Source organism: Pelodiscus sinensis, chromosome 1, assembly GCF_049634645.1.
Source record: "Pelodiscus sinensis isolate JC-2024 chromosome 1, ASM4963464v1, whole genome shotgun sequence".
Lineage (NCBI taxonomy): Eukaryota > Metazoa > Chordata > Testudines > Trionychidae > Pelodiscus > Pelodiscus sinensis.
Genome location: NC_134711.1, coordinates 124,201,460 through 124,227,326, shown reverse-complemented (window position 1 = coordinate 124,227,326; position 25,867 = coordinate 124,201,460). Strand labels below are relative to the sequence as shown.

The following is a 25,867-nucleotide window of genomic DNA, read 5'->3' as shown; positions in this document are numbered from 1 at the left end:
GATGTTCTGGTAAATTTTTGTACACCTTTCAACCAAGACAGTCTAGGCAGAAAGAGCTAGTCAAACCGACTTTCTGCTTTTGTGCTTGACAACGCTCCTGTTATTGCACATCCCACAAAATTAGAGAGGATGGGGAGAAGAACATAAAATAACTTTAAAGGGAAATTTTAAACAGAAAAGTGTTTAATTCAACCAAATACACACACACAACCTAAACTACTTGACAGCACCCCTTTAAGTGTGCCTTCCACTTTACTTTTACTTAATTTTGTGTATATAAATATACAAACTCTTTCCTTCCTGACAGAAAACTACAAATAAAAATTTGTGTTGAGCGGGGAAGTTTGGGGTCTTGGGAAAAAAACCAAAAATCTAGGAAAAATGTCATTATCTAATGTAGCTATAATAAAATAGCCACTAGATCAGCTGCAGAAATTCTCCAGCCCACATTAACCATTAAAAGTCCTATTCAAAATTATGAAATTTTGTCAACTAACAAGTAAGTGAACAAAATAAGATTGTTTGTTCAAAAGGATACTTTGGTCACTTACTCTGATAATTATACTTTAATTTTATTTCTGATATATCAATTCACAATGCAAACTTCGTATACAAAAATGGGACTTTACACATAAAAGTCTTCATAATATGACACCTCACTTCAGCACTCCTGATTAAACTTCTGCTGAGGAGAGAGTGGGGATTAGTAAGATTCTACTGTCATTCTCTCATCTTGAAAGAATTTTCTTTATTGAACACATTCAAGGGCAGGCTTAGAGTTTTCTTTGAATGAAATATTTGCAATTCAGATGTAGAGACTGACATTTCAAATTAAATTTGCATTTGAACTACTCCACCAGTTTAATTTGCCAAGTGAGTTGTCACAATGAGTGGAAAAGAGATTTTTTTTCATATGGAAAAGAATGGTCACAACTTTATTAAACCCAAAAAACTGACTAAGGTAAAAGGCAGGAAGTTCTTCCTGAACAAAACCCAGTATCTCACAAATACAGTGAAGCTGATTTTAAGCACCTCAGGGGCCTGTGAAAATCCTTTTAATTAATGTGATAGGAAATTATACTCAGTACATTGGGGATAAAACGGAGTCATCACAAGATAAGATGTTTTTTCATAAGCATCACTTCAAAGATTTTACTATAAACCTGATGAGGCCCCATCGCAGGATAGGTGTGCGACTTAAGCTTAGGTAAAGGAACACATTCCTACCAAATTTCTCTGTCCATAACAAACTATCTGAAGCCAGTTGCCAAACATCTCCAAATCTGTGGGAATAACTGTTCCCTTTTCTGGGACATGGCAACTTCATGCAATGGCTACCATAGAGTTAGCACTATATTACATTGACTGTTGCTGCTTTCTAGGGTTTGTCAAACAATACCGTTAAAAATGAGAGCCACCACCACAGTTCAATATGAAATACAGATAATTCTAGGTTTTACTCAGAGTGAAAATTATGTAATATATGCTATGCATGTGGTCAGATCATAATAGTCCCCATAAACTGGGCCAGAAAAATCTATGAATATGCATATGCTTGAGGGTTATTAAATTCAGTAACCTCCTCAGTCTAAAATCCGGTCATTTTTCCAATAAATGTCAATTGTATTTTGAAAGACAATATGAAAAAACATCATTCTAAAGCTCTATGAAAGTAAACTAAAGATATTTGGCACAGAAAATATCAAGAGACGATCAGCTAACACGGCAACATGGTAATATCTTTTACTGGATCAACTATGTCTGGTAAAAAGCTTTTAAGCTTACACAGAGCTGTTCTTCAGGTATGGGGAAAGCACTCCAAGTGCTACTGCTAAATACAAGGCAGAATAGATTATTAAGCATAAGGAGGTAACATACTGCAAAAAAGAATTTCAAGGTGAAATGGGAAGTTAACACTTCTGCAGGAATAGGACAAAGAATGGTCAGTAGTGCATAAATCTAGTATGTTTGATTCCATGATTTTTATTATCTAACAAAGGTCGGAACTAAGCTTGCAGGCCCATCTTTTGAAAGTATTGCACAGGTTTCCTTTGAAGACAAGGACTGAGGATACATCTACACTGTGGGCTAAAGTCAAGTTAAGCTACGCAACTTCAGCTACATTAATTGCATAGCTGAAATCAAAGTACCTTAACTTGACATTTTATGCTATCTACATAGCAGGAAATCAAAGAAACCGTTACCCCTCATCTTCTGTCCTAAACCTCCTCCTATATTTTTGCTCTTTCTGTTGTAGTTTTCAACCCATCCCATCCTTCCCCTTTCCCCAGATTTTCACAGTTCTCTGTCCAGTTTTTAAGTCATACTGCCCAGGACACTGCCATCTTCCCTGAGGGCAGTCTGACAGTAGTTCCATGGAAAACAATGACGAGATGAGCATCTTGCACCTGCAAAAGCAATAGTTGGTGGCAGTCAACCTAGTGCAGGCACTCTTTTGGCTTCCGTCCCACTGATGATAATTTGAGGGATAATTGCAACTTTGAAGAAGGGCAAAAATATGCAAGGAAAAGAGAACAGGACTATGAGACAAAAGCTCTCTTCTAATTAAACCATCTTCCTGTTGTTTATATTCTCAAGAGTTGACAATTTTAACCTTACATCAACTTTAGGCTTTATCCCTTGTAAAAAATGTGAACCCTTACAAATGCAAAATACTTGTTTTGTTTTTTCAAGACTGAAGTTTTCAAATGTACAATGAAGATCTTAAGTTAAATAATCATAAGCAAATACACATCAATAATTTCCAGCATCAACTGAACAGACTGAAGCAAACACACCATCCAGAGCAAATCCAGTCTATCAGATTTCCTTTTATTTGTGCTATGAACAGCTGAGTATATTTCAAATGTAACCCTGAAGTGCAGCAGGGTGCGGTACTCTTATGAAATCAAGGCACAAGCATGAAATTTTGTCTTTAATTTTTTTTCTTTACTGAGTAATGGCGCCAACCTGGATTCTGCAACCCTACATAAATCACTGCCAGTTGTGGCTAAGTTGTAATGTTAACCAACCAATTTAAAACCATTACTGACATAGAAACATGTATTTAGAGATGATGTGCCAGCTACGAAACCACACGGTTTTTCAATCATGTGAACAGGATACTGTATATGGAATGCTAAATACTAAAAGCCACAATGGTTTTTGGGGTTACCTTTCTTGATTGCTCAGTTTGGCATACATGACTTTTACCAGTTCTGGACATTGCAGCAAATGGTCTGTAAAAATCAAGAACCTAAAGAACGGGAGAAAAATGTGTTATTGGTTTTACAGCAAAAAAAATAGTTATTTCACATTTACTCTATGGTTCACTTATACTACTCTTTAGGATGTTTGTAATTTTAATTGGCTCCTTTCACAATAATAGTTTTATCTGCTAAAAGATACGTCTAGAGAACACTTCCTTGACTGAATACAGACCAGTGTGCATCAAACTCAGATATATTCAAGCAACTGAAGGAAAGCTGGACAAATCTTTTTCCAGTTATAGAAAAGGGGGAAAAAAAAAAAAAAAAAAAAAACACTTACCACAGTTCAAAGTAATAAAATGTCAATCCAAGTAATTATAGACCTCAGCAAAAAGCCAACATTGAAAATTGTTACACCATTCATGTAACAAATAATCAAGAGAAATGTTCTACATACAATTTTGAAGAAAAAAATTAACTACTCAAACAGCAGGAAACTGATTTTTTTTCCCAGTACATAAAGCAGTAAATCATTGGTCTCAGGTTACAAAGAAAACATCTCTGTCATAAAAGAAGATCTGAAACCAATATTAGAAACTAACTTTTGGAAGCTGCCAAGCAGTAATTTACAGGTACAATTATATGTATACTAATGCCCTGATTATCAGCCTTACCTGTACCACTAACTCATTCAGTGTTATGTGTACCAACTATACAGTAAAAATGATGACCTCACTAAATTCACCCATATTCACTATCCAAATTCTTGGATCTGCAAACAATGCAGTTGAACATGTTTATTTTCAAATCAACTTTCTAGAAGCTCTAACAGCATGCTACATATATATTTAAACATGCTGCATGTTTAAATGTACTGTAAATAGAGTACATTTTATTCAACTCTTGATTACAAATTCAAAATAATTAGGACTGAGTCATGTGACAAAAACAGGACACCTTGAAGCCCACAAGAAGGGACACGAAAAAGGCAGCCAACTCTCTCTACTCTCAACTCTCCCTCCTCCCATTTGCATAAAAAGGTTGCAGGGATAATCTACTGCATCTTGAAACTGCTCCAGCCTTAATAAAAAGTCTGCTTGGAACACAAACTCAACGAAGTCTGGAGCAAAGAGTACAAGGTCCTAAAGATTAATAATTATGTTATTTCTCATGCCACCTATGGGTTTATAATGTATGATTCACAGTCTATTTACTGAGAAACATGGGGGGGAGGGGTTGGAAGCCCCATTTTATAATGTTACTGTTTTTATTATTATTTGTGCACAAAATAGAGGAAAACAATGCCACTATAGATACAAAGGCAACTAGTAACAAATAAGAAAACTATCTTCATTTAAACTTTGTTGTAGCTACACTTAAACATATGACCAGAAGTAATGGTAAAGAAATCTAGCACCTCAAAAAAAGAAAGCACAATAGAAAGATGAATCTTGTACCAGAGATGATTATGTTGCAATTTAACAAATGACTAGGATATAGTACCCATAACTGTTAATGTATATTTACATAAATGCTGGTCATAAGTATGACAACTGCATATATCTACACAATAATGGAATAATTTACATGGTTTTAGTACACAACTCGCAGTGACAAAAATGGAAGTCTGGCACCTAAATCCCCATTCTGCACGTGCACAGTGAGTGAATACACCACTATAATCATACCTTGCACTTTACTGTAACAATCTTTTGAACACTATATGCCTTGTGACGTATTATTTGAAAACTAATAGCTTACTGATCAATAACATGATAAAATGTGTCTAGCCACATATATACAGTTACAAAGCTGAAATTAGGTTTGGAATGTTTGTTTACCCCATAAGTTTAGGTATACAAGATTCTCGAAATACAAAGGATAAAATGATGCCACTGATGCCAGGTGTCAAAGTTGCTGGTCAAGTGGCCATTCTTTAGGAAGGAAGGGAGGCAGGAACAAACAGATCTGTAGCTTAGCAAAGAGTACTGAAAACCTTTCACCATCAGTCTCCATGAATCCAACAAGAATGAACTTTATGTAAGGATAATTCTCAGGAAACTCCATTTCAAAGGGGGACTAGACTATAAAGTAAGGAGTAAAATATCCCAAGGCATCTCTTCCCATGCATTTCTCACTTAAGAGGCCAAAAGAAGCCAGCCTATTTGGCTCAGAATGATGCTGACCTGAAATTTGTTCAGCCCTATTGCTGGGAGCATGTGGTAGGTAAGCTTACCTCTCGAAGTGTAGTTTCTTGTAAAGCCTTGTATTGGTTTAAAAACTTTTTCTTGTAATTTAATAAACTCCCAACATCCCCAGCACTCCGACCCCATGCTTACCTGGTTCCACAAGACTGCCAGCACAAAATGGCTGCCAGCAAAAAGACCAAGGGGAAGCAATGACTCATGATTCCCCTGGGTCTAAGTGCTCAACCGCTCCCCTGTTCCTAATCCCTGCACTCACTCTTAAAGGGGACATGCTGTTTTATTTTATTTTTTTTTTTTGCTTAATAAGTCTTGGAGTCCTTTCCCCTCCCCCACCCCCCCAGCAACTTTGGTCTCCCCCCTTTTTTTCTTCCACCAAACTTTTTCCCGGTTTTTTTTTTGGGGGGGGGGGGGGCGAGTCGGGGGGGAGGGTGTTCGGTATTTTTGTTTCAACCATCTGGCAACCCTAGGTAGAACCCAAAGTGTGGCTCAAACGCTGATTACAGGCTGCTGGGGTCACAGCTGCTGGACCAGGCCTATCGCGCTACACAGGCTCTCAGAGCAGGACCTGCATGCTGGCAGGCCGTACATGAGTGGCCCACGTGGAAACTATAGCAACAAAACATTGTGAGGCACCCAAGTTGCAGGGCAAGGACAGCATGGCCCTCATTGGTCTGGACTGCACCTCAGAACGTCAACCATCTTAGATAAAGGTATTATTTTCTTAAGTTACATATCTGACTCCCAAAATAAGCGTCCAATAAATTTAAATAACCAACCAAACCTGAAGCATATGGAAAAACAAGAAATCCCTTTTCAGACTTTATGAATAGCAACATCAAAACCAAAAGATATGCATTTTAATAGCCCACAATGCACCAGAACAGGGCAATCTGAGGCTTAAGAAATCAAAAAAACTGTAGCTGAATTTGCTGTTATGAAAACCTACTTTCCACAAAGACAGCTCATTTTAGCCTCAGGTGCAAATCTCTTCCACCAGTGCAACAAAATTGCACTCAAAAATATGATTTAAGTTCACATTTTCAATTCTGCAGTTAAAGATTAAATCCACATTTTTAGGCTTTTCGCAGTTTATAATGCTGCACAACAATTTGCTTGGACTTTTGTCTTCTACTTAAAATCTGCTACTATTTAAGGCTTGTATATACAATGCACCAGCAAAGCACCCTAGAACTTGATTTACAGAGCTTTCTAGTATGTTGTGCTGTAATTATCCTGTGTGGACTCTGCCAGCATACTCCAAAAGGTATCTAATTCATGTGATGTAGTCCAGTTTCAAGCAGGACTGACTGCATTAACATAATCTAGGTATCTTTTAGACCATACCAACAGGCTCTAAATGGGGCAGTTAGTGCAATACTGTATGTTAGTGTGCTTTATAGATTACATCCTTCCGGCACACTTTGTGGTGCTGTGCACACAAACCCCCATCTGGAATAAAAGGACATCACTTCCAACAGGTATTAGTCAAAGCACAAGCATTCCAACTTAGCACAGATCTATTTCCCCAACTACACATGCTAGTCCTATGCATATTGCTAGGAGACTAGCGACCTAAAGAGTGAAGTACAGTGATGCACAGCCTGTATTTTGGACCTTTCTGGTATGCTTCAGAAAAGTGGTTTCATGGATTCAGTTTATTAATATGGACATAGCAATTCTGTTTGTCTTTCTTGATCCCAAAGATAAAATTTTCATTCAGACTCCCAGATATCTCTTGCCACGCGTAGATTCCTTCTCATCTTCCCCTTCCTCTCGCATCGTTATTAACTCATGTAGAGTACATAAAAAAATTGCAAAAGCAGCGAGGAGTCCTGTGGCACCTCATAGACTAACTGAAGTGTTGAAGCATAAGCTTTCATGGGCAAAGACCCACTTCGTCAGATGCATGTAGTGGAAATTTTGCAGGACTCCTCGCCGCTTTTGCAGATTCAGACTAACACAGCTACCCCTCTGATAAAAAAATTGGAGAGCTATCATCCTTTAAGCACATACCACCAAAAGGGATATTAGAGAAGAAAGGCAGGCATGCACACAGTCACACGGAAACTTGTTTACACTCCTACTCTGCCTGCAGATTTTGGTGGTAGCAATATAGGAAACAGAAATAAAAGCTAAAATGTACAATCCCCTACACTCGCCTGTTCTGTATTGTTAAAAAAAAAAAAAAACCACAAGCCTCCCCCTAGTTTACAATAGTTATTTTTTACTTGCCAACTCAATATGAGGCATTTCAGATAAGCCACCATGCTTCAAAAAGATTTAATTGTGCTCAGAATCCAACAACAGAACTGCTGCAATAAATTGGTGAGCACTGCAATTTAGAAAAGGAAACAGTGAAAATTAGAGTTGTTATATAAACAGAATACAGTAACAAATGAATAGTGTTAAATATGCCAATTTCCTGGGCTGTCTTTAGATTAAGTGTTTGGCTAAAATCCTAAAAAAATCAAGTGCTCACAAGTAGATAAACATAGGCAATGTTCAGTTCAAACTCTTACAATAGCACAAGGGATATATTGTACCAAACTGAATTTGAGAGGTGGCCAAGATGAAATGGTATAAGCCACATTTATACTCCCTATATACCAAACATATGAGATGAGCAATGAGTTTGGCCCAACCAAAGCTTGGTGTAAGCAGTTTATCATAAACAGGAGTGCTCCAATTTTATGTTGATTTGTATTAGCAACCCTACTGAGTGGTATTTTACACTTCAGAAATGAAATTATAGTGATCCTCTTCTTACCACTTTATATTAAATGTGATATCTTCAAAAGAATTAAATGAGAATACATTGTACCACATTATTTGTATTATTGTGATTTAAACCAAAATGTTTAGGAATGAAAGGGTTTTTTCTTAGTTTAAAATGTCTTTGAAACATAGCATTTGTACTGATAAGGTAGACTATTCAAACTTTGAAGAAAGATTGAGTTCACAAAATCTCTTCCTCTGTCCAATCTAAATCTCCAGCCACTAATGAAACTCAAAAACAGTGCCTCACTAACAACTCTTAATAGGATTTTCAAAATCTTTTAAATTATAGCCTTTGGACAAAAACACTTGAGGAACAAAAGTATTTACTGGCTTTGCATAAGACTAATAAAATGTATTTAAAAAAATCTATTTACACAGTGAAGTTATTTAATGGCAAACTAAATAAGTGTGCCCTTATACGATCCTGTAGAAACCAGATACTCCACCTCAACCAAAGTACTCCTCACTCCTCACCAAACGCACAGAAGGAAAACAGTAGTGTGCTACTGCACGCACAATACTTTGCAGTACTCTAATCTTGAGATAAGAAAGGCAGAGATCTCAAGTAATACGTACAGTATCAGTTCCTCAAGAGGAATTTTCATTTAAAAAAAAAAAAAAAGAAGTCGTCCTGTGCCACTTTAATGATTAACAAATTTATTAGGGCATAAACTTTCGAGAGATACAACTCACTTCCTCAGATACTTGAAAAGAAAAAAAAGGAAGAGCTACAGATATGGGAGTGTGACTCAGTGCTAATTAAATCAGAGTGGATGCGTCTCACCTTCAGCTATCAGAAGGTGAGACTACTGAGACTATGTGAAGGGGAAATTACTTACTGTATTCCATATTTCTATTTAAACCTCTTCTGACGGTGTCAAATTTGCATATGAATTCCAGCTCAGCAGTTTCTCATTGCAGTCTATTTTTTGTGTCAGAGAATGGCAACTTGAAAGTTAGTTACATGTTTGTCCCGGGAGGTTAAAGTACTCTCTCACTGGTTTTTAATTGTTGTCTTTCTTGATTTTTGATTGGGTCCACTTATTCTTTTGTGTAGACACAGTCCTGTTTGTCCAATGTACATGGCAGAGGGGCAATGCTGGCACATAATGGCATATATCATATTAGTAGATGTGCATGGGAATGAACCTTTGATGGTGTAGCTGATGTGGTTAGGTCCTGTGATGGTGTCACTAGGATAGATGTGTGGACAGAGTTAGCAACAGAGTTTGCTGCAGCAGCAATGGCTTCTGACATGTATCAATTCCCTTCCAAACCAGCTTCTTATGTGTTATGCTTCTCCCTTCTCCTCTGGGATGTGTGCCTAACACCTTCCTGCATAGCACAAGAAGACTGTTATGCAGGAAGATTTTAATAGCAGACACTCATTGGTTCTTTCATCTAGAAACAACCTGGTCTAATCTGTGGACTTTGATAACCAGGCATGAGGGGCTCTGTGTGTCTCCAATTTCCTTTTCTAGGTTTTCACTAAAAATAACGAGGATTCTGCCAACTGATGCGCAAAACATTTACTGAAATTTTGAAAATGATTCAATGCAGTTTTCAAATGTTATGTACATTCCACACAAATAGGCAAGTGGAGAAATGCCATCAAGTCAAGTGAGGCGCCTCAAACCATTATCTGCCCTTGACACTTTTTTGAAAGAATAATGTGTTAGGTTAGCCTAAGCACACTTACCACGAGTACCTGAAATAATTATTGCTGGTATAGGCTAACAGGGAGTAAATGGCAACCCCTGTATTTAAAGAGAAATTTGGGAAAGTATTTTAAAACGTCTGCATTTGCTGCCACCCTGTCCCCCTTTTTTACTACCTTATTTTTCCAATCTCATTCTGGATTTTGTGTACCTAAATAAGACACACAAAACAATCTGACTCGTGATCTGTTCTCTCCCCAAGGAAGAATAAGAACATGATCAATGTTGGATGAAGCAGAAGTGAAAAGATTCAGACTACTAATTACAACCAATTTCTTTTCACAGAATTACTAGATCATGATGCCACTAGATAAGGTAGGAGTGCCAGCAACAAATTCATTTGTGCCGAGATGGAAGTACTGCATGCTTTTAAAAAGCTACAAAAATCTATAAAAGTATCAGATGGACCAATTGCTTTTGCTTTCAATAAACTATGTTCTGGTCTGTTGTTTCTCTACTGTGCTACATCACCACTGCCAAAAATCAGCACATTCTCTGTGACTGACCATGATCACTGCTTTTTTATTTAACATTTGAATTTGATAGGAACCAGAAGGAGCTTCTTGGGTACATCCGAGCTGGCAACAACATCCTCTACTGGAGAATTTCCAGGAGGCATCACATACAAAACCTCAAATACCCATGGAAAAAGGAACTTTCCCCCACGCTTTCTACAAGAAACGATACAGTAAAAGAGAGGTGAAACAAGACCAGCAGTGCACATTGATGTATTGGAAAAGGCTTTCTAAAATTTATTAAATATCAGGGCAATCCTACTGCAAATATATTTGTTGTAGGACAACAATGAAGTAAATATTATCCCAATGGTCAGTAGCACTTAAAACCTCAATTGCATTTGGAACCTGCAGCCTATGACAGCATGGCAACTTTCCAAAAATAACAAAATTGTTCTCTGGAGAGTACAACCCTAAAAGAGGGAAGATAAAGAAATACTCTAATTTGTCAGACAAGAGAGAAATTGCAATTTCACAAAAGACAACAGGAATGGTGTAACATTTTCTGATTTATATACTACATGCATAAGTAAGGCACTAGATTCAATACTCTAATACACAGCTATCTTTTCCCTAGTTTCCCCCATTGGGCTAGAGGCCTGCCCACAAGCAGCAGTGCTCTCTGGCCATGCTTATTTCCGTAGGCAAGGGATAAATTACTCCAGGAAAACGGGGAGGGGGTGCCCCACAACCTAATCTTTAAACTCACCATTGAACTGTGGTTTAACAGAGTGGATGTTCAAAAAATCCTTACTTCCAGTGCCAGACAGCTGACCACACTTTCACATAATTTTTCCAGAGAGGCCAAAAAGAGCACTTATGCCTTTCCATTTAAATAAAAAAAAAAAAAACAAAAAAAAAAACCCTGAGATTTCTGTTCTTTACCCTTCATAGTCAAAAATGCAATCCCCTCACTTTAAAAAAAAAAACAGACACGTCACACACACACGCGCGCGCATACCGTGAAAGAGTTTGTATCAACTGTGCTCCCCATCTCTAATATAACTACCATAGCATTTATAGAATAAACTTTTAGTATACACATTAAACTTCATTAGGATGAAGTAGAATGTAATTTTGTACTGCATTTTCCTAATTATTTTAATAACACATATGTTTGCAGGTTCAAGATTTTAAAATCAATCTCATATGGCATCATATAGTGGTTTCTTCAACATATAGTAGCTTCCCAGCTGCATAACACATTTTTCTGCCGTTGATTACTGCAAACCAAAAGAAGAAAAATACGATTTCTTAAAGATGCTTCAATTTTCCAGAGCTTAGCATGACTTTCTGAGCTGCTCAAATCTAAAGAAGAGTTTAAAACAGAAAAGACACTAGCAAGCCCATTTGTAATACTCTGCATTGACTTGAGGCATCAACTCTTATTCCTGACTTCTCCCCTGAGCAGAGGAAGAAGAGTGTGTTACAAAGTACTGTAGTAGGATCACATGGATGGAGACAGAGTGCTTGCATCAGCCAACAGCATCTCCTCCAGCTGATACAGAAAAAACAACAACTTAAGGAAAAATATTATCCAGTTCCCAGAGGATATAATCAGAAGAAAAGAGTCTTGTTTTCTGGAATACCTATTTCTGCTTAAAATGTGTTAAAATAGTTATTTGACTTGCTAAATGTATAAGTGTCAACATTTAAACTAAGAGTTTGAATGATACCTTCATACTTTTAAAATATTTAGGAAAATAAATTATACTCTATGAGTACAAAAATCTATTGGCCAATCACCAGAACAAGCGAATGGGAGTGTGGGTGGAAACAACAGGTGAAGAGGAGACATCAAAGAGGTTGAGTTGAGCTTTCTGCTGCAGAAGACGACTTATCTATTGAAGGATGAAAAGGAAATATGATGAATATCAGGTAGGGAATAAGGAAGGAGAAAGAATACGTGAATAAAGGAGATGGAAAAGAAGAAGGTAAAAGCAGGGAAAGTTGGAAAGACTGTACTTACAGGTTTAAAACTTTCCATAGACAAGAAAAGTCATTATAGGGAACAATGGTCCCCTGGGCAACAACTCAGTGACAGGCCCTCCCAGGAGGGAGTAGGCACTAAGGTACTCCTGGGGGAACTGTGTTATTGGGCACATTCAGAATTCACGTGCCATGCAGAAAATACATTTTGCAGAAAAGGTGCTGCAGTCATTCCTTTTGCTCACTAATGGCTACAGTGGCACCAGAACATAGAGTAGCCACTCTCAAGAAGGAACTGATCTAGCTACGGATAGAGAAGACACAGATGCTACCTTTCTCACAGCACCCAGCCTAGACAAGAGGCACAGAATGGAGGGGTAGTGAGGTGAAAAGCACAGAGCACATGGAGTTGCTGTGAAGTCAGAGATGGCAGTTCAGAAGCGCTAGTGGAGGGATAGACTGGGATGGGGGCCCTTTGGGCTACCAGAAATCTGGCAACTAAGGATGCTTAGGTTATCCTCCCTGGGCCTCTTCCTCATCTTCCCCCATGCCCCTTCCGAGGTCAGCATAGTCTAAGGCATTCCCCTAGTGGGGAAATCCAAACCAAAGTAAATGAGTTGGAGTTAGCAATGTTCACCAGATACTTCCTCCTTTGGTTGTCTCTGGGGTGAGTCCTCTCATCCCTCAGGGAGGGCCCCTTTGGCTGCAGTGTCAAAGCCTTCAGGTGTCCCTTTGTTCTGTGCTGCTTGGGCAGTCGGCTGCAGGTCTGCTCATTTCCGCCACCCAAATGAGCTAATTTCCTGCTTTTACAAGATGGAGCATTTCCTACAGGCGTGTTGCTCCTTTTGGGGTTTGTACACCAACCCGTCTACCCAGACAACATTTTGGAGAATTTCAGTTACAGCCAGATAACCTTTTTTTCCTGTGTTAATAACTACCTCCACAGAGCACCACTATCAGGGGACTGACCAGGAGTAGCAGACCCCATAAAAGGAACGAAACTAAAGGGACTGATCACCAGAAATAAGTAAACTGTGAAACCTATGTAGACTGGGAAAATGAGAGGCAATTTAAAAATGCAATACCTAACAAGTTAATTAACACTATTTCAAATATCACTTAGCACGGTGTATAGATACTGTCAGGTTTTAAAACAAGTTAGCTGGCTGGAGTCAATCCTAGAGTCAAGCCCCAGAAGAGAGTACATCTGCAGAGATCAATGGGCAATTTAGCTCTTAAATTAAGAGAATGATATAAGTTATGGTGGGAATTAAATTCCATGTGACTTTATACATGACAGAAACCGAAGCATTTCTGAAGTATGCCACACAAGTAACCAGGCCATCTAGTTTTGTTAATTTCACAGGGTCATGGGATCGAATACAAAGTCTGCTTTATTTACGCACACAACAGAGATCTCTTCTTTCTTGGACTTAATTATTGCCCTGAAGATGCAGATGCCACTGGAAACATTCAGTGACTAATATATCACCCCCAAAGACACAAGACCACATAACCCGGGACAGAGCTATCGCCTCCCTAATAACTAAAGTAGTACTTTGTGTCAGTGTCATCTACGTAAGTTATTTAAAATGTGAAAGCCCTCAGTACAAGAGAGCGCTTTCCATGTCTGTTACAATGTTCCAAGTTCCAACACCATGATGTGGAATGTGGACTCCTAGAGCTTTCATGGATTGCTTGAGTTTTCAGTACAGAGTGGGAATCACAGAAGTCCCTGAATTAACATTTCCTTTCATAGAGGGAAAAGAAGAAAACTGTAGAAACACCAAATCACAAAGGAGATAAAGAAAGGGAACGGGCAAAAATAATCTCTGATTGCAGCAGAGTTGCCAAATTTATGGCAATTTTTCCTGCAAATGGCCTAATCCTTGCTGCTAAATGACAGCTCACACCTAGGTAACTCTCTGCCACCTTCTCCTGCCTGTTGATATTCCAGGAACCTAGAAGTAGTAGTGCACTTTGATCTACAGAACTTTTACTGCACTGCAGCAGAGTCCACACTTATAGTTAGTGCATAGCAGGTTTTTAGTCCTCAGATTGTTGACCACTAAATGGTCATTGTGGACCTACTCCACTTTAGTACTCTAAGGAAAATAATGAATAAATTATTAAGAAAAGGAGAAAATACTTCCAATACCAATAATCAGCATTTAGCAGATCAAAGAGCTAATAAGCTGAACAGCAAGTTTCAAACTCCTTTGGACACTCAGATTAAAAGACTACATTTCAGCAAGATAGGCAAGAATCACATTAACATTAAGAACATCTTAAATTCAATTCTCTACAAAACAGGCAGCCAACATAACTTCTTGAAGAAAAGATTACTATTTTAGTGAGCCCAAATATACCATTATAGCTGCTTTAAAAGGTTGCTATTCCATGTGGAAGCCATGGCATAGAAATCTGAACGCTTTATTGCAAAGCGCTGGCTCTGCCTCCAATACCGCGGCTATGTAAATTCGTTTAAGCAATCTTAGTGGTATGTGCTAGTAAGAGTCCAAGAACAGCCCCAAATTTTGAATGAATTGCTGACAAAATATTTTTTCAATGTTCCTGGCAAAGAAACATTACAACAACTGAGCTCTGATTTAATGAAAACAGAGACAAAAATCTTTGTGCTCCTACCTGGCTGCATCTACTGCATATTTATTTACTATATGGAGAATGTGAAAAATGTTTCTTGGTAACGAATCAAACATGAGCCTGGATTAAAAGATTAAAACTGAGACCGAGGCTACAACCGCAATACATCATCATAAGTTACTGTCAATGTAACCTGGAGCCAATAAAGACGGCATCTGTCTTTCACACATTTAATTGCAGAAAACTGCAGCTCACTTAATATCTGCGAAACAGTCATATCAACAGGAATGTTTCAGATACAGAAAAGCTTTATGGGAGAAAGAGCTGTTTACCATCAATGTAAAATACATGATGAAAGTTTAAACTATTCCAAAGTTATATGCTAAGTGACAGCACAGACTGCACAACAAGACTAACACAGAGCCAATGATTAAATTTAGCTTATAGCTAGCTTCTATTTAAACAGGAATATATTTTGATATCCTAACAAAACAAGATCTGATTCAGGTCACTCAACAAAGAAAGCAAGAAAGAAAATTTCTCTTTACCCTATAATCTTCATTCAAAGTGAGCCCCAAGGACAAAAAATAAATTCAAAGAACCAAGAAAACAAACATAATCCAGAAGACAGCTACTATGTTCTATGAATATAACAAAATATTAGGATGTTATCAGGCCCACCAATGGGGCTGAGGGGAATTAAAGGGGGCAACTGTACAGGGGCCGGGCATTTCAAAGGGCCTCAGAGCTCCCAGCCTTGGCCACTGTTATTATAGCAGCAGCCAGAGCCCTTGGTCCCTTTGATTTGTTGTGAGAATGCCCTCAGAGTCCTGAGGAGAGGTTCTAGGAGGGGTGCAGGACCATGCTGCAGGCACTGCTAAAGGCTGACTGCCCTCAGCTCTACCATTCTGGGAGCACAGACCTGGCCCCCAATCCCTTGTCCCCAGGCCTGCTGTGGCTGTCAGCCCATCAGCGGAGGATATTAGGCATTCCTTTGTATATGCAGGGAAAAAAAATATACCCAGAAGTTCGACACTGAAGCAAACTAGCTAGCTAATCAAAAATTCTGTCTGTTCAAAATTATGTTTTTGTCAATTCCATATAAACTTGAGTAGATAGCCGCATGAAGTGCTGATGGAAAAAGACAGCACGTAAACGGTCTTCATCCTCTAAAAATTACTTCAAAATCAATTCTGGCAAAAAAGGCACTTTGCTACAAAAAGAGATTTTTGTTTTGATTTAAACTTTTGAACCTTAACCAGTAAATTTACAAAAATCTCAACAGAAATACAGGCCAAATTGCTAAAAGTTCAACAATTTTGTTTTTCTTCTGTAATATTTCGCATTGACCAAATAATTACTCTTTGAGGTAGTACGTTTTCATTATTATTTTTTCCATGGAAGTTAATATCAGATTCTAGGCATTTTAGGTGGCCTTTTCAAACAAAAATATTAGCTCTAACACAGTTCTTCTAGGCCAATATTAATACCACAAACTGAAAGGTTCATATAAGCATTGCAATTTTGAATAGGTATTACAATGATATGAGCTAAACTGAAGGCATAATTTCCTCAACTTTTTGATTTAGCTTGTAGTTTTAATTTTTTTTAAAATGTTTATTTTCTCCTGTTTATATTATATTCAACTCTAACTTCTTGCATTCACGTGAGATGGTACTGTCTTAATAGTTTTCCCTTTCAAGAAATGTTTCTACTCATTGGTTTTCCAAAAAACACATTTACCTATCCTTACATTGAGTTTTGCTGTCAAACAATTAAAAAGATTAATTGCAATTAATCACAACATTAAAAATAGCCATGATTAATCAGTTTTAATCACACAATTAAACAATAATAGATCATTTATTTCAATATTTTTGCTGTTGGGAGGGAAGAGTGCTTGAGTAGGCTCTAAAATTAAACACATATTGGTTTTGAGTGCAGTTAAACAAAACAATTCTATGTTTGTATACTACACTTTTATAATAGAGACTGCTCTACAGTACTTGTATTTTTCAATTCATTTAATATTATTTTATCTTTTAACCCATGTAAATATTTATAATAAAAATATAAAAGGAGCACTGTACATTTGTATTCGGTGGTAACTGAAATCAATCTACTTGAAAAGTACAAAAATATCCAATAATATTTATAATACATAACAGAATAAATATTCCAATGTAACAGAGCATTAAAACTTTAATCATAACTAATTTTTAACCTAGTTAATATATTTTGTATTAAACACTTCAGATAACAGCAATTAATTGAAAGCTCTAGTTGAGACATTACAATTATTTGTTTGACCGTCAGTATTAATAAGGAAGATCACATTTTCACCATGAAAATAGTAGAGCTGATTGTTATTTAGTCTCCATCCCAGAAGTCAACATCAAAACCATTTATGAAACAAAGTGTGCTGGAAAAAAGTTTAATTCAGAAATATGAAAACTTTTCAGATTGGCTATTAGTTGCTGTATCTTCCTAATTGATTATACTGTCACAGGACTTACAATTCTGGCTCTCCCATTCTCCTGGTCTCTCCTCTGCTCTCAGCTTCATAACTGGACTACATGTCTCTTTTCCCACAGAAAATTTTAGATTTAAATGAAAAGCTATTTTCTGATAAAAGCATGTGAAGTTTATAATTTTTTGTTTTCAGTTGGTTTTTTGAACTAGTGCCAATAAGTTAATGCTCTAATTTTAGATTATAAATAATTCTTGGACTGCATAGTTCCAAAATCTTTTGGATAGAGATTTGAAAAATTGGGGGCTTATCCAAGGTTACTTTCCAGTAGGGATGTTCTTTCCAGTAGGGAAGTTAAATTGTGGATAATCAGCTAATCAAGTAGTTGATGTACTTTCCATTGACTACTCGATTAGTAAATAAAAGAGGGGCACTTGCTAAACGCACTGCAGCTCTGCCTCCTCTGCTCTCCCCTTCATGGGGATGGTGCTAAGGAGAACTGGCTTTTAAGACAGTTCCCACAGCACAGGCTCCTGCTGCCTCTGAGATAGAGGTTGCCTGGGGGGGGGGGGGGGGGAGGAGAAGGGGGAGGGAGAGAATGAAATTAGTCGACTCAACTACCTGATAAACCTAGGCTTAGCAGGTAGTCAACTATTCGACCACTCTTTTACATCCCTACTTTCCAGACCCTCCAACTTTGAATATTTTAAACAGAATGCCAGCCAAATTGTACAAGGCCAGCCAGCTTTAAGCAGACCCCCTTAAAGGCAGCTCATTATTGCAAATTATCAAATCTTCTTTTGAGGCATTTTGGATCCCAAGTCATTGTCAAGAAGTAAACATAGAAATGAAATTTTGATTTCATGCATGGCCTTGAAAATAATGAACTATAAAATCTGCCAAGAAGATTTTTGTTTTCATTATCAAACATGTTTTCTCTACATACTCTGGCATTAAAATGGAACTGAAGGTGATGGGATATTTCAAGGCAGTAATTCTCTGTGGTCAGTCCTCCTCTTCCCCATAGGCCTTTAAAAGAGTTTGAAAGTCTGGTACAAGGACCTAACGATCATGTGGCGAGAGAAGCAGCAGTCCTGGGAATTAAGTTCCTGAGAGAAAATTGTGTCACTGTATCTTTAAGAGCCCATGGTCAGGTACCTTGCAGAGAGAGGACAAGGCTCCCTCTCACGACAAACCTATGGCAAAATGAGCTGGAGGAAAGGATCAGCACAAATGCTGCTTCCTTCCTCACCGCAGGGCAAATGGCTGCACACAATGCAAGGATTAAGAAGGCTCCTGCAAGACTCTTGAGGTAGCAGAAAGATGACAATAGCAGGAGAAGGCTATCGCCTGGATCCTCTCAGCCTGAGGATTAGTTGAGAGAGAAATGATCAGCTGACGCAGAAACCAGCTGAGGTCCTACAGCTAAATTGTACTCCAACCCCAAAGAATGGGGCTAAGGCTCCTGCTCTAAGGGGAGACAATGCAACTCTTCCATTGGTGTATACACTGTTTCAGATGAGTTGGGAACATAGGCTATTTGAAGCAAAAGCTCCAGAAAAAAGAGGCACTGGGCTGTGTCAGGCCAGGACACAGAACTGACCAAACCTCTTACAGGGACCCTGAATAAGGTGATTTGCGGCCACTCAAAGATAATCAACATGACTTGCATCTCACAAAGGGGCCTTAACATTTTTTTGCCAACCTAACTCCAACAATTGATTAAAGAGAACCTGAAGGGAATGCAGCAGGGCCACAAGGGGGTATGCTAAAGAGGTTTGTTCCTTTGCACTGGACACAGCCTGATGGAAAGGCTGGAACAAAAGAGAACAAGTCATAAATGAATAATTTAAAATGGTTTACAGTAACCGCAAAAACGAAGTTGAACATGGTAAAACTACTGATTAATTTCATTATTTTACAGACTATAAACATCCAAAATTCACAAGGATAACATCTTTTTCCTACTTTTAATTGTTGCTTATTGCAGTTCAACCTTTAATATATGCAAGAACATTTTAAGGTATGCAGTGCTTCATTACTCCTTAATCTGTCATACCCCAAGTACCAAAATCTGTGAAAGATTATTTCCTTCCTTAGTTTCCATCTCAAAACTCAGTGTTTTAGTACTTTTTACAAAGAGAAAAACAACTAACCAGCATGCAAATGTAATTACTTTTCATTATATGACCCTCAACTGCCTCATTAGATATATGCTGCTCATTTAAGATTCAAATTTACCTCTGTTCTACTCATAGACTCATAGATTTTAAGGTCAGAAGGGACCATTATGATCATCTAGTGTGACCCCCTGCACAGTGCAGGCCACAGAATCTCACCCACCCCTCTTAGAATAATCCTCTCACCTATGTCTCAGATATTGAAGCCTTCAAATACGTAGAAGGCCCCAAGATGCAGAGAATCCTCCAGCTGTGATCTGTGCCCCATGCTACAGAGGAAGGTGAAAAACCTCCAGGGCCTCTGCCAATCTACCCTGGAGGAAAATTCCTTCCCGACCCCAAATATGGCGATCAGCTAAACCCTGAGCACGTGGACAAGACTCACCAGCCAGACACCCAGAAAGTTCTCTATAGTAACTCCTATCATCCCTCCATTGACCTCCATTCTACATAGATTTGGTATCCACAGCTTGTAAGTTTAAAAAAAATGCAGAATCAATACAAAGTTGACCAATATGGTTCCTCACGCCCAAACGATAGACACCTAATCAACCTAAATGTCTCAGTTAAGTTACTTTCTAGGTCTTGAAATTTGATTTATGTGAACCAGACTTACATCTTAGTAGTTCTCCATGCTATTTAAATAAGTTTTTAAAAGATACATACGACCATTCAGACTCCAGTTGTTTTCTATAGGTATTTAGAACAGCAAGAGCTATATTCAAGTTCTTATGCTCCAGTAGTTCTCTCACTTTCTCTGAGTTAAGGCAGGTGAACAGGACCATACAGCAATAGGTAATAATTTTCTTATCATGGTGGTTGAGGCAATTCCTTAAAAAAAAAAAAATCAAGAATAAAGCTGAAATAATGTGGCAGTAGTACATAGTAAGAAAGGAAACATGAAGAACTTCATGAACTACAGAGCCATCACCATACAAATGCATAAGAGGTGGTAAAATAAATGTCACCTATAAAACATAAAATCATTTTCAAGTAATCTTAGAGATAAGAATAAAGGAAAATTGCAAAACTAATATTAGGAAGAGGTTATGTAAACTTTTTTTGGAAAAAAAATTCCTTACACCACCAAAAAATTTAAAAAATTTAATATGGAAGAAACAATATCACAAATATTTCTTCATCTTAAGTAATACCTATCCTGGCCCCACATGGGCAAAGTTCCTGGCCCCACATGGGCAAAGTGCACTTGATTCCCACTAACTTCAAAAGGAAGTCAATGGTGCCTACACTGGCCAAAAAAGGAACATACAGCAGAACCTCAATTGTGAACACCTCTGGACTGGAGGGTTTACTGTAGTTATCTGCAGAAAGTTCCATCAGGCAGGATGTGAAATGTCAGCACATTAGAGTATTGACAATTTCTAGGATAGCATTGTGACTCTTAGTAATTTATGGTTGTCTATCAAGTAATTATATGAGAATCTCAACTTATTTTTTTTTCCAAGGAAGTTTCTAGACCTCAAGGTTGTGGAGAAAAAAGTCTGAAAATGTGGCCCAAGTGCACCATGATGCATCAAATAAGAAAGAACCCAAAATGTATTTACACCAATTTTTTAAATGGAGAATGATTTATATGATATTATTTTTCAGGCTAAGTCATTTATGCGAAAGACTCTGACGCCTTTCTCCATTGCCACCCCTGTCAGAACCCTCCACTATGATGGGGAAGGCTCTGAAGCTGGAACAAAACATTGCTATTTTTAGCAGTGTAGATAGAAGTGCTGTTTGTCACTTTTCATCAAAATGATAAATGGACTCCTGCATAAGCCTAACTACAGATTCAGAGACTGTGGACAAGTGTACTCTACTGCCTAAGTCGATCTAACTTTTGTCACTCAGAAGTGTGGGAAAAAACCAGGGAGATGCAAGTTACAGGTGATACTAGCACTGTCTATATCAGTGCTATGTTAGAGGGAGACATTCTCCTGCCATCATAACTTCCACCTCCTGCAAAGATGGAGTAAATTATACCAAACAGGAATACAATCTCCAATCCACATATAGCATCTTCATTAGATGTGCATCAGCTGCACAGATGCTTCAATGCAGCTGAGCCAATGTAGTGCTTCTAGTGTAGATTTGCCCTGAAATACCTTTTGGGATTTTTTTGCTTTTAATAAAAGTCTAAACCAGCTTTACAGTTCTGATTTTAAGTCAGTCAAAAAAAAAAATCAGTCTCTATGGTCAATGGAGATTTCAATATAAAATTGTCAATCAAGATAAATATGACTTAAAATCAAAACTGTAAAACTCTGTTCAGCTGATGTAGACTTTTAAAGCAAACAAATGCCAAAAGATATTTCAGGTCGGATCTAATATAATACTGTATACAAAAAAGTCACTGAAAAGCTATAACTTGCTATAGGAATTTCCCCCATCCATTATATAGATTGCATCTACATATATAAGTGTGCAATACTTCAGATGTGTGTCAACATCATCAGAGGCTAAGGTTATTTTGTTTTATTTTCAATCCACCTTTCTCCATCCCTTTGCTCTCATCAATACACTATCATGTTTAAGTGCCAGCAACCTGAAGTTGGGCATAGTTAGTTCCTCAGAAAGGATTACAGCATATTCCTCTGAAAAGGTTTCTGAACAAGACTTCAGTGATTGAAGCATTTATACAAATCTTGCTGTCTCTTTCCAAAGAAACCAGCCTACTCAGTTTAGAAAAAGATTTTGCAGGTCCTGACCCCTGTAGTTGAGTAACACAAGTACATCCATAGGACATGGTCTTAATGCATCTGTTCTCCCCAAAGTTATTTTTCAAATCATTATGGCACTACTAGAATAGCAAGTATCATGTGCAAAAGATTCAAACATAACCAAAGAGATTACATTAGAAAAACCCATATAAATGCTTACAAGAAAAGATCAGGGAAAGCACACTTCCAAATGCTATTCTGGGAGTCTCCATTTCCTGCTGCAAGGTTTCCAAGAAACTGGAGGCTACAGCGTAAAACTGAGGGGAAAGAACACATGTTAAAAGACAATTCCAAGAGAGATCCAAGATTAATAACTCTGCGCAAACATCAATACCTATCTATGAAAGCCATCCATTTCAGATGGAGAGACACAATATTTATGTAGCTTTAAAATGCAGCTACAGAATGGATCTCTCTCTCCATACTACAGTAAAACTCCAATTGTCTAGCATACAGTGGTCCGGCACTCCCAACAGTCCGGCACCAACTGTAACCCAGAAGTGCTCCGGCCAGCCAGACAACTGGAGCTGCTCGTGCAGCTTCCCCAAGTCCGCTGCTGGCGCTGCTGAAACTAACCAGAGGCGGACTTGGGGAAGACATGGGACAGAACAGCTGGGGTGCTGCCAGATTGGTCCCGCAGCACTGGCCCTCACCAGCACCTGGTCGGCCCCACACCGCGCCGTTCCCCGCCCGCAACCCCACCCCAGACCAGTCATAGCCCCTCTGCTGGAGTACCTCCTGATACTCCGGCATATCCGATAATCCAGCACCCCCTGGGTCCCAAAGGTGCCGGATTATCGCAAGTCTACTGTATCAGCATCTTCCCCATATTTGCTCTTCTTATACAGTGAATTAATTTTGTTCTAAAAAGTTCCAAAAAGCACATTATTGACATCATCTACTATACATTTTAGAGCATTTGTCCATCTCTCTGTGTGTGTCCATCCACCTGACCATGAGTCCATTTGTTCAAGAACGCATCCTTAACGGTAAGAGCTAGGACAATCAGATTTGGTATGCAGCTTATTCTTATAATTCAAACTCAGAATTTGGTTATGCCAGGACAATGGTATTTGCTTGGAATGCAATTGTTTCATATTAAACAAAAAGGGAAGGGTGGGATAGCAGAAACAGTTAAACTGCTGCACAATGATGGGGGGAAGGGGAGTAAGTATCTCAGCTCCCGGGAGCAGCCACTGGCCCAGCTGCTCCTGGGGAGCAGCCACTAACTGTGCCACACTGTTCCTACCACTGCAGGATGGCTTCAGTGAGCAGCTGCCCACAGTGCATTGCAGCCCCCAAACACTCCGGGCTAGCCTTAGGGAGAAGCCAGTAGGCAGACTGTATGATTCCCTCCCTGCACTCCACTCCAACTCTGGGGAGAAGCCAGCAGGCAGGCTGCATGGCCCCGCCATTCTACGCTGTCCCTGGAACCAGGCAACACCAGATAAGTCTTCTAGTAAGACAAGAGGATTTATTTTATAAGAAATACTGGCTAACAGTTTTATTGAATATGAATGATAGCCACTACAGAGGAACGGGTTGGAAAAAATGACCAGTGGAAGTACACATACAGCACAGTAAGTTTGACACAGGAAGGAGCAGTGGCTGCCACATGGCAATGGCCATTTTGTGTTTTCCATATTGGGGAGGGGGGTTTTTCAGTATTTGGTTACTGGAACTAGAGCTCTGCTAACCAGTAACAGAGAAGTCCATGCACATTCCCTGAACTGGCCACAAAACTAATTCTGAAGCTGCTAGTAGGACTAGTGTCATAATCAGGAGTGCTGACCAGCACCCAGTGACTAAGGTGTTAACTAATGTGTCCTGTACCTAGCCAGTACCTGAGTATCTATATCAATTGGTGGCTCTTCCCATCTAGCCTCTTTACTATGCTTGCAACTAGTCAAAAGAAAAACCTTTGTCCTTTTAAAATTCTGGGTTCTCAAAATGATCCTACTGCTACCATCATTTCAAGGCTGTTCCCTACTCTGGCATGATGAATGCAGAAGTGGGGGCCTGCAAGAGCACTTCAAAACCTTGCCTCTACAGGCTCTGGTACAACCCCCCCCTCCTCCCCCCAAATCAGGTAGTAGGATTTTGGGGGATCCACTGCCACCAGCCAAGTAATTTCAAGAAAACCAGGGAAGAGATCACTTGGGAAATCTCCTCCCTAAGGTAAAACTCTCCACCTGCCCCAACCTCCATTTTGCTTGGAGTTGGGAAAAACAGAGGGGATCCACAGCAACAATGGACTCTCTCCTTGTAACTAGGTACTGAGTCCTAAGGACATAATCAACCAATCCCGGTTAATTAGAAAAGAAAACAATCCTTTATTATCAAAACAAAACTACAGTTGCAAGCATAGTAAAGTGGCTAGATGGGAAAAGCCATCAATTGATATAGATACTCAGGGGAAAGCCCTGGGCTAAAAGCTTACTTACAGAAGGGGGAAAAAACCCACTTAGCAAGCTCAGACATTATTTCCACATCCCCAAACAAGGAAAACAATAAACCCTGAGGAACTAGCTAAACTTTCCCCTACTTTCATCTTGTAAGAAGTTCGTTCTTGGATAGAGAAAAGTCTCCCACCTCCCTCAATACATAGGAGAATCCGCTCTCCTTCTCAAACAAAAGAACAGAGAGATAAACCCTTCTTTTCCAGTTTGAAAGTCCTACCAGCATTGTTACTGGCTGACCACCCAATACCTGATTACGTGCAGGAGACATTAGTAAACCCCTTAGTCACCAGGTGCTAGTCAGCACTCCTGATTATGACAACTAGACAACATAATTTGTACCTTTACAAATGTCTTCAGCCATGGGAAAATACACCACTATGTGTGGCACCACAGACCAGAGCAATTCCTCAAAACAATCAGGAATACGAATGGCAAGTTCAGTTCATGATTATTCAGAAGAACCAACCATATTTTCTTCATACTAACTAGACAAACTGCAGTGCTACACTTCAAGTTTGCTACAGGGAAGAGTAACTACCAATCTGTTGCATCATGAGACAAGGTAGCAAGCTGGGGAAAGTATTTTAGATTATGAAAATATAGTGTACAGGTAGAACCTTAATAAGCAACTTGTGCAAACAATCTAATTTACTCATGACCCACTTTAACAGTCATTTGGCAAATTACTTGAAGATACTCAACACCTTCAAGTTTCACTCGAGTTATATATGTACTTACAGCTACATGTGGTTACCTGTTTTGTGGCCTATGTCCACATCTGAAGCATGTTCCTGAAGGAAAGTGCAAACACTTGCCCGCAAGAGGGGAGTCGGTATGCATAAACCTCTGCTGTGGTGTGACTACAGAGATGCTTTATAGTGCAATGAGAATGGGGGCCAGGGGTGTCTATCAGGTCACAAGTATCAACAAACCTCTCTAAAGCTACTCCCATAATGCACTCACCCCTTTGCTATCTGACCCTTACTGAAAGGTATTAAGGTTCCTCCCCACATTGCTCATGGTACTAGCACTTCAGATCAGATCTCCCTGTGACCTCCAACTAGGA

At 38.8% G+C, this 25,867-nt stretch overlaps 1 protein-coding gene across 5 annotated transcripts in view; it reads right to left on the bottom strand.

Annotated features, from left to right (window-relative positions):
• Positions 1 to 25,867, bottom strand: part of ATXN10 (ataxin 10) — a 159,560-nt gene that overhangs the window by 73,912 nt on the left and 59,781 nt on the right. For 4 of the 5 annotated variants that reach the window (XM_006127756.4, XM_075900001.1, XM_075899998.1 and 1 more), the window contains exons 4-6: positions 22,500 to 22,596; positions 20,277 to 20,441; positions 3,176 to 3,256 (exon numbers count right to left, since the gene is read on the bottom strand). In XM_006127756.4, the coding sequence (XP_006127818.2) occupies positions 3,176 to 3,256; positions 20,277 to 20,441; positions 22,500 to 22,596 (343 nt within the window). The remainder of the gene's footprint in view (positions 1 to 3,175; positions 3,257 to 20,276; positions 20,442 to 22,499; positions 22,597 to 25,867) is intronic. The other variant, XM_075899999.1, reaches the window with a different exon arrangement.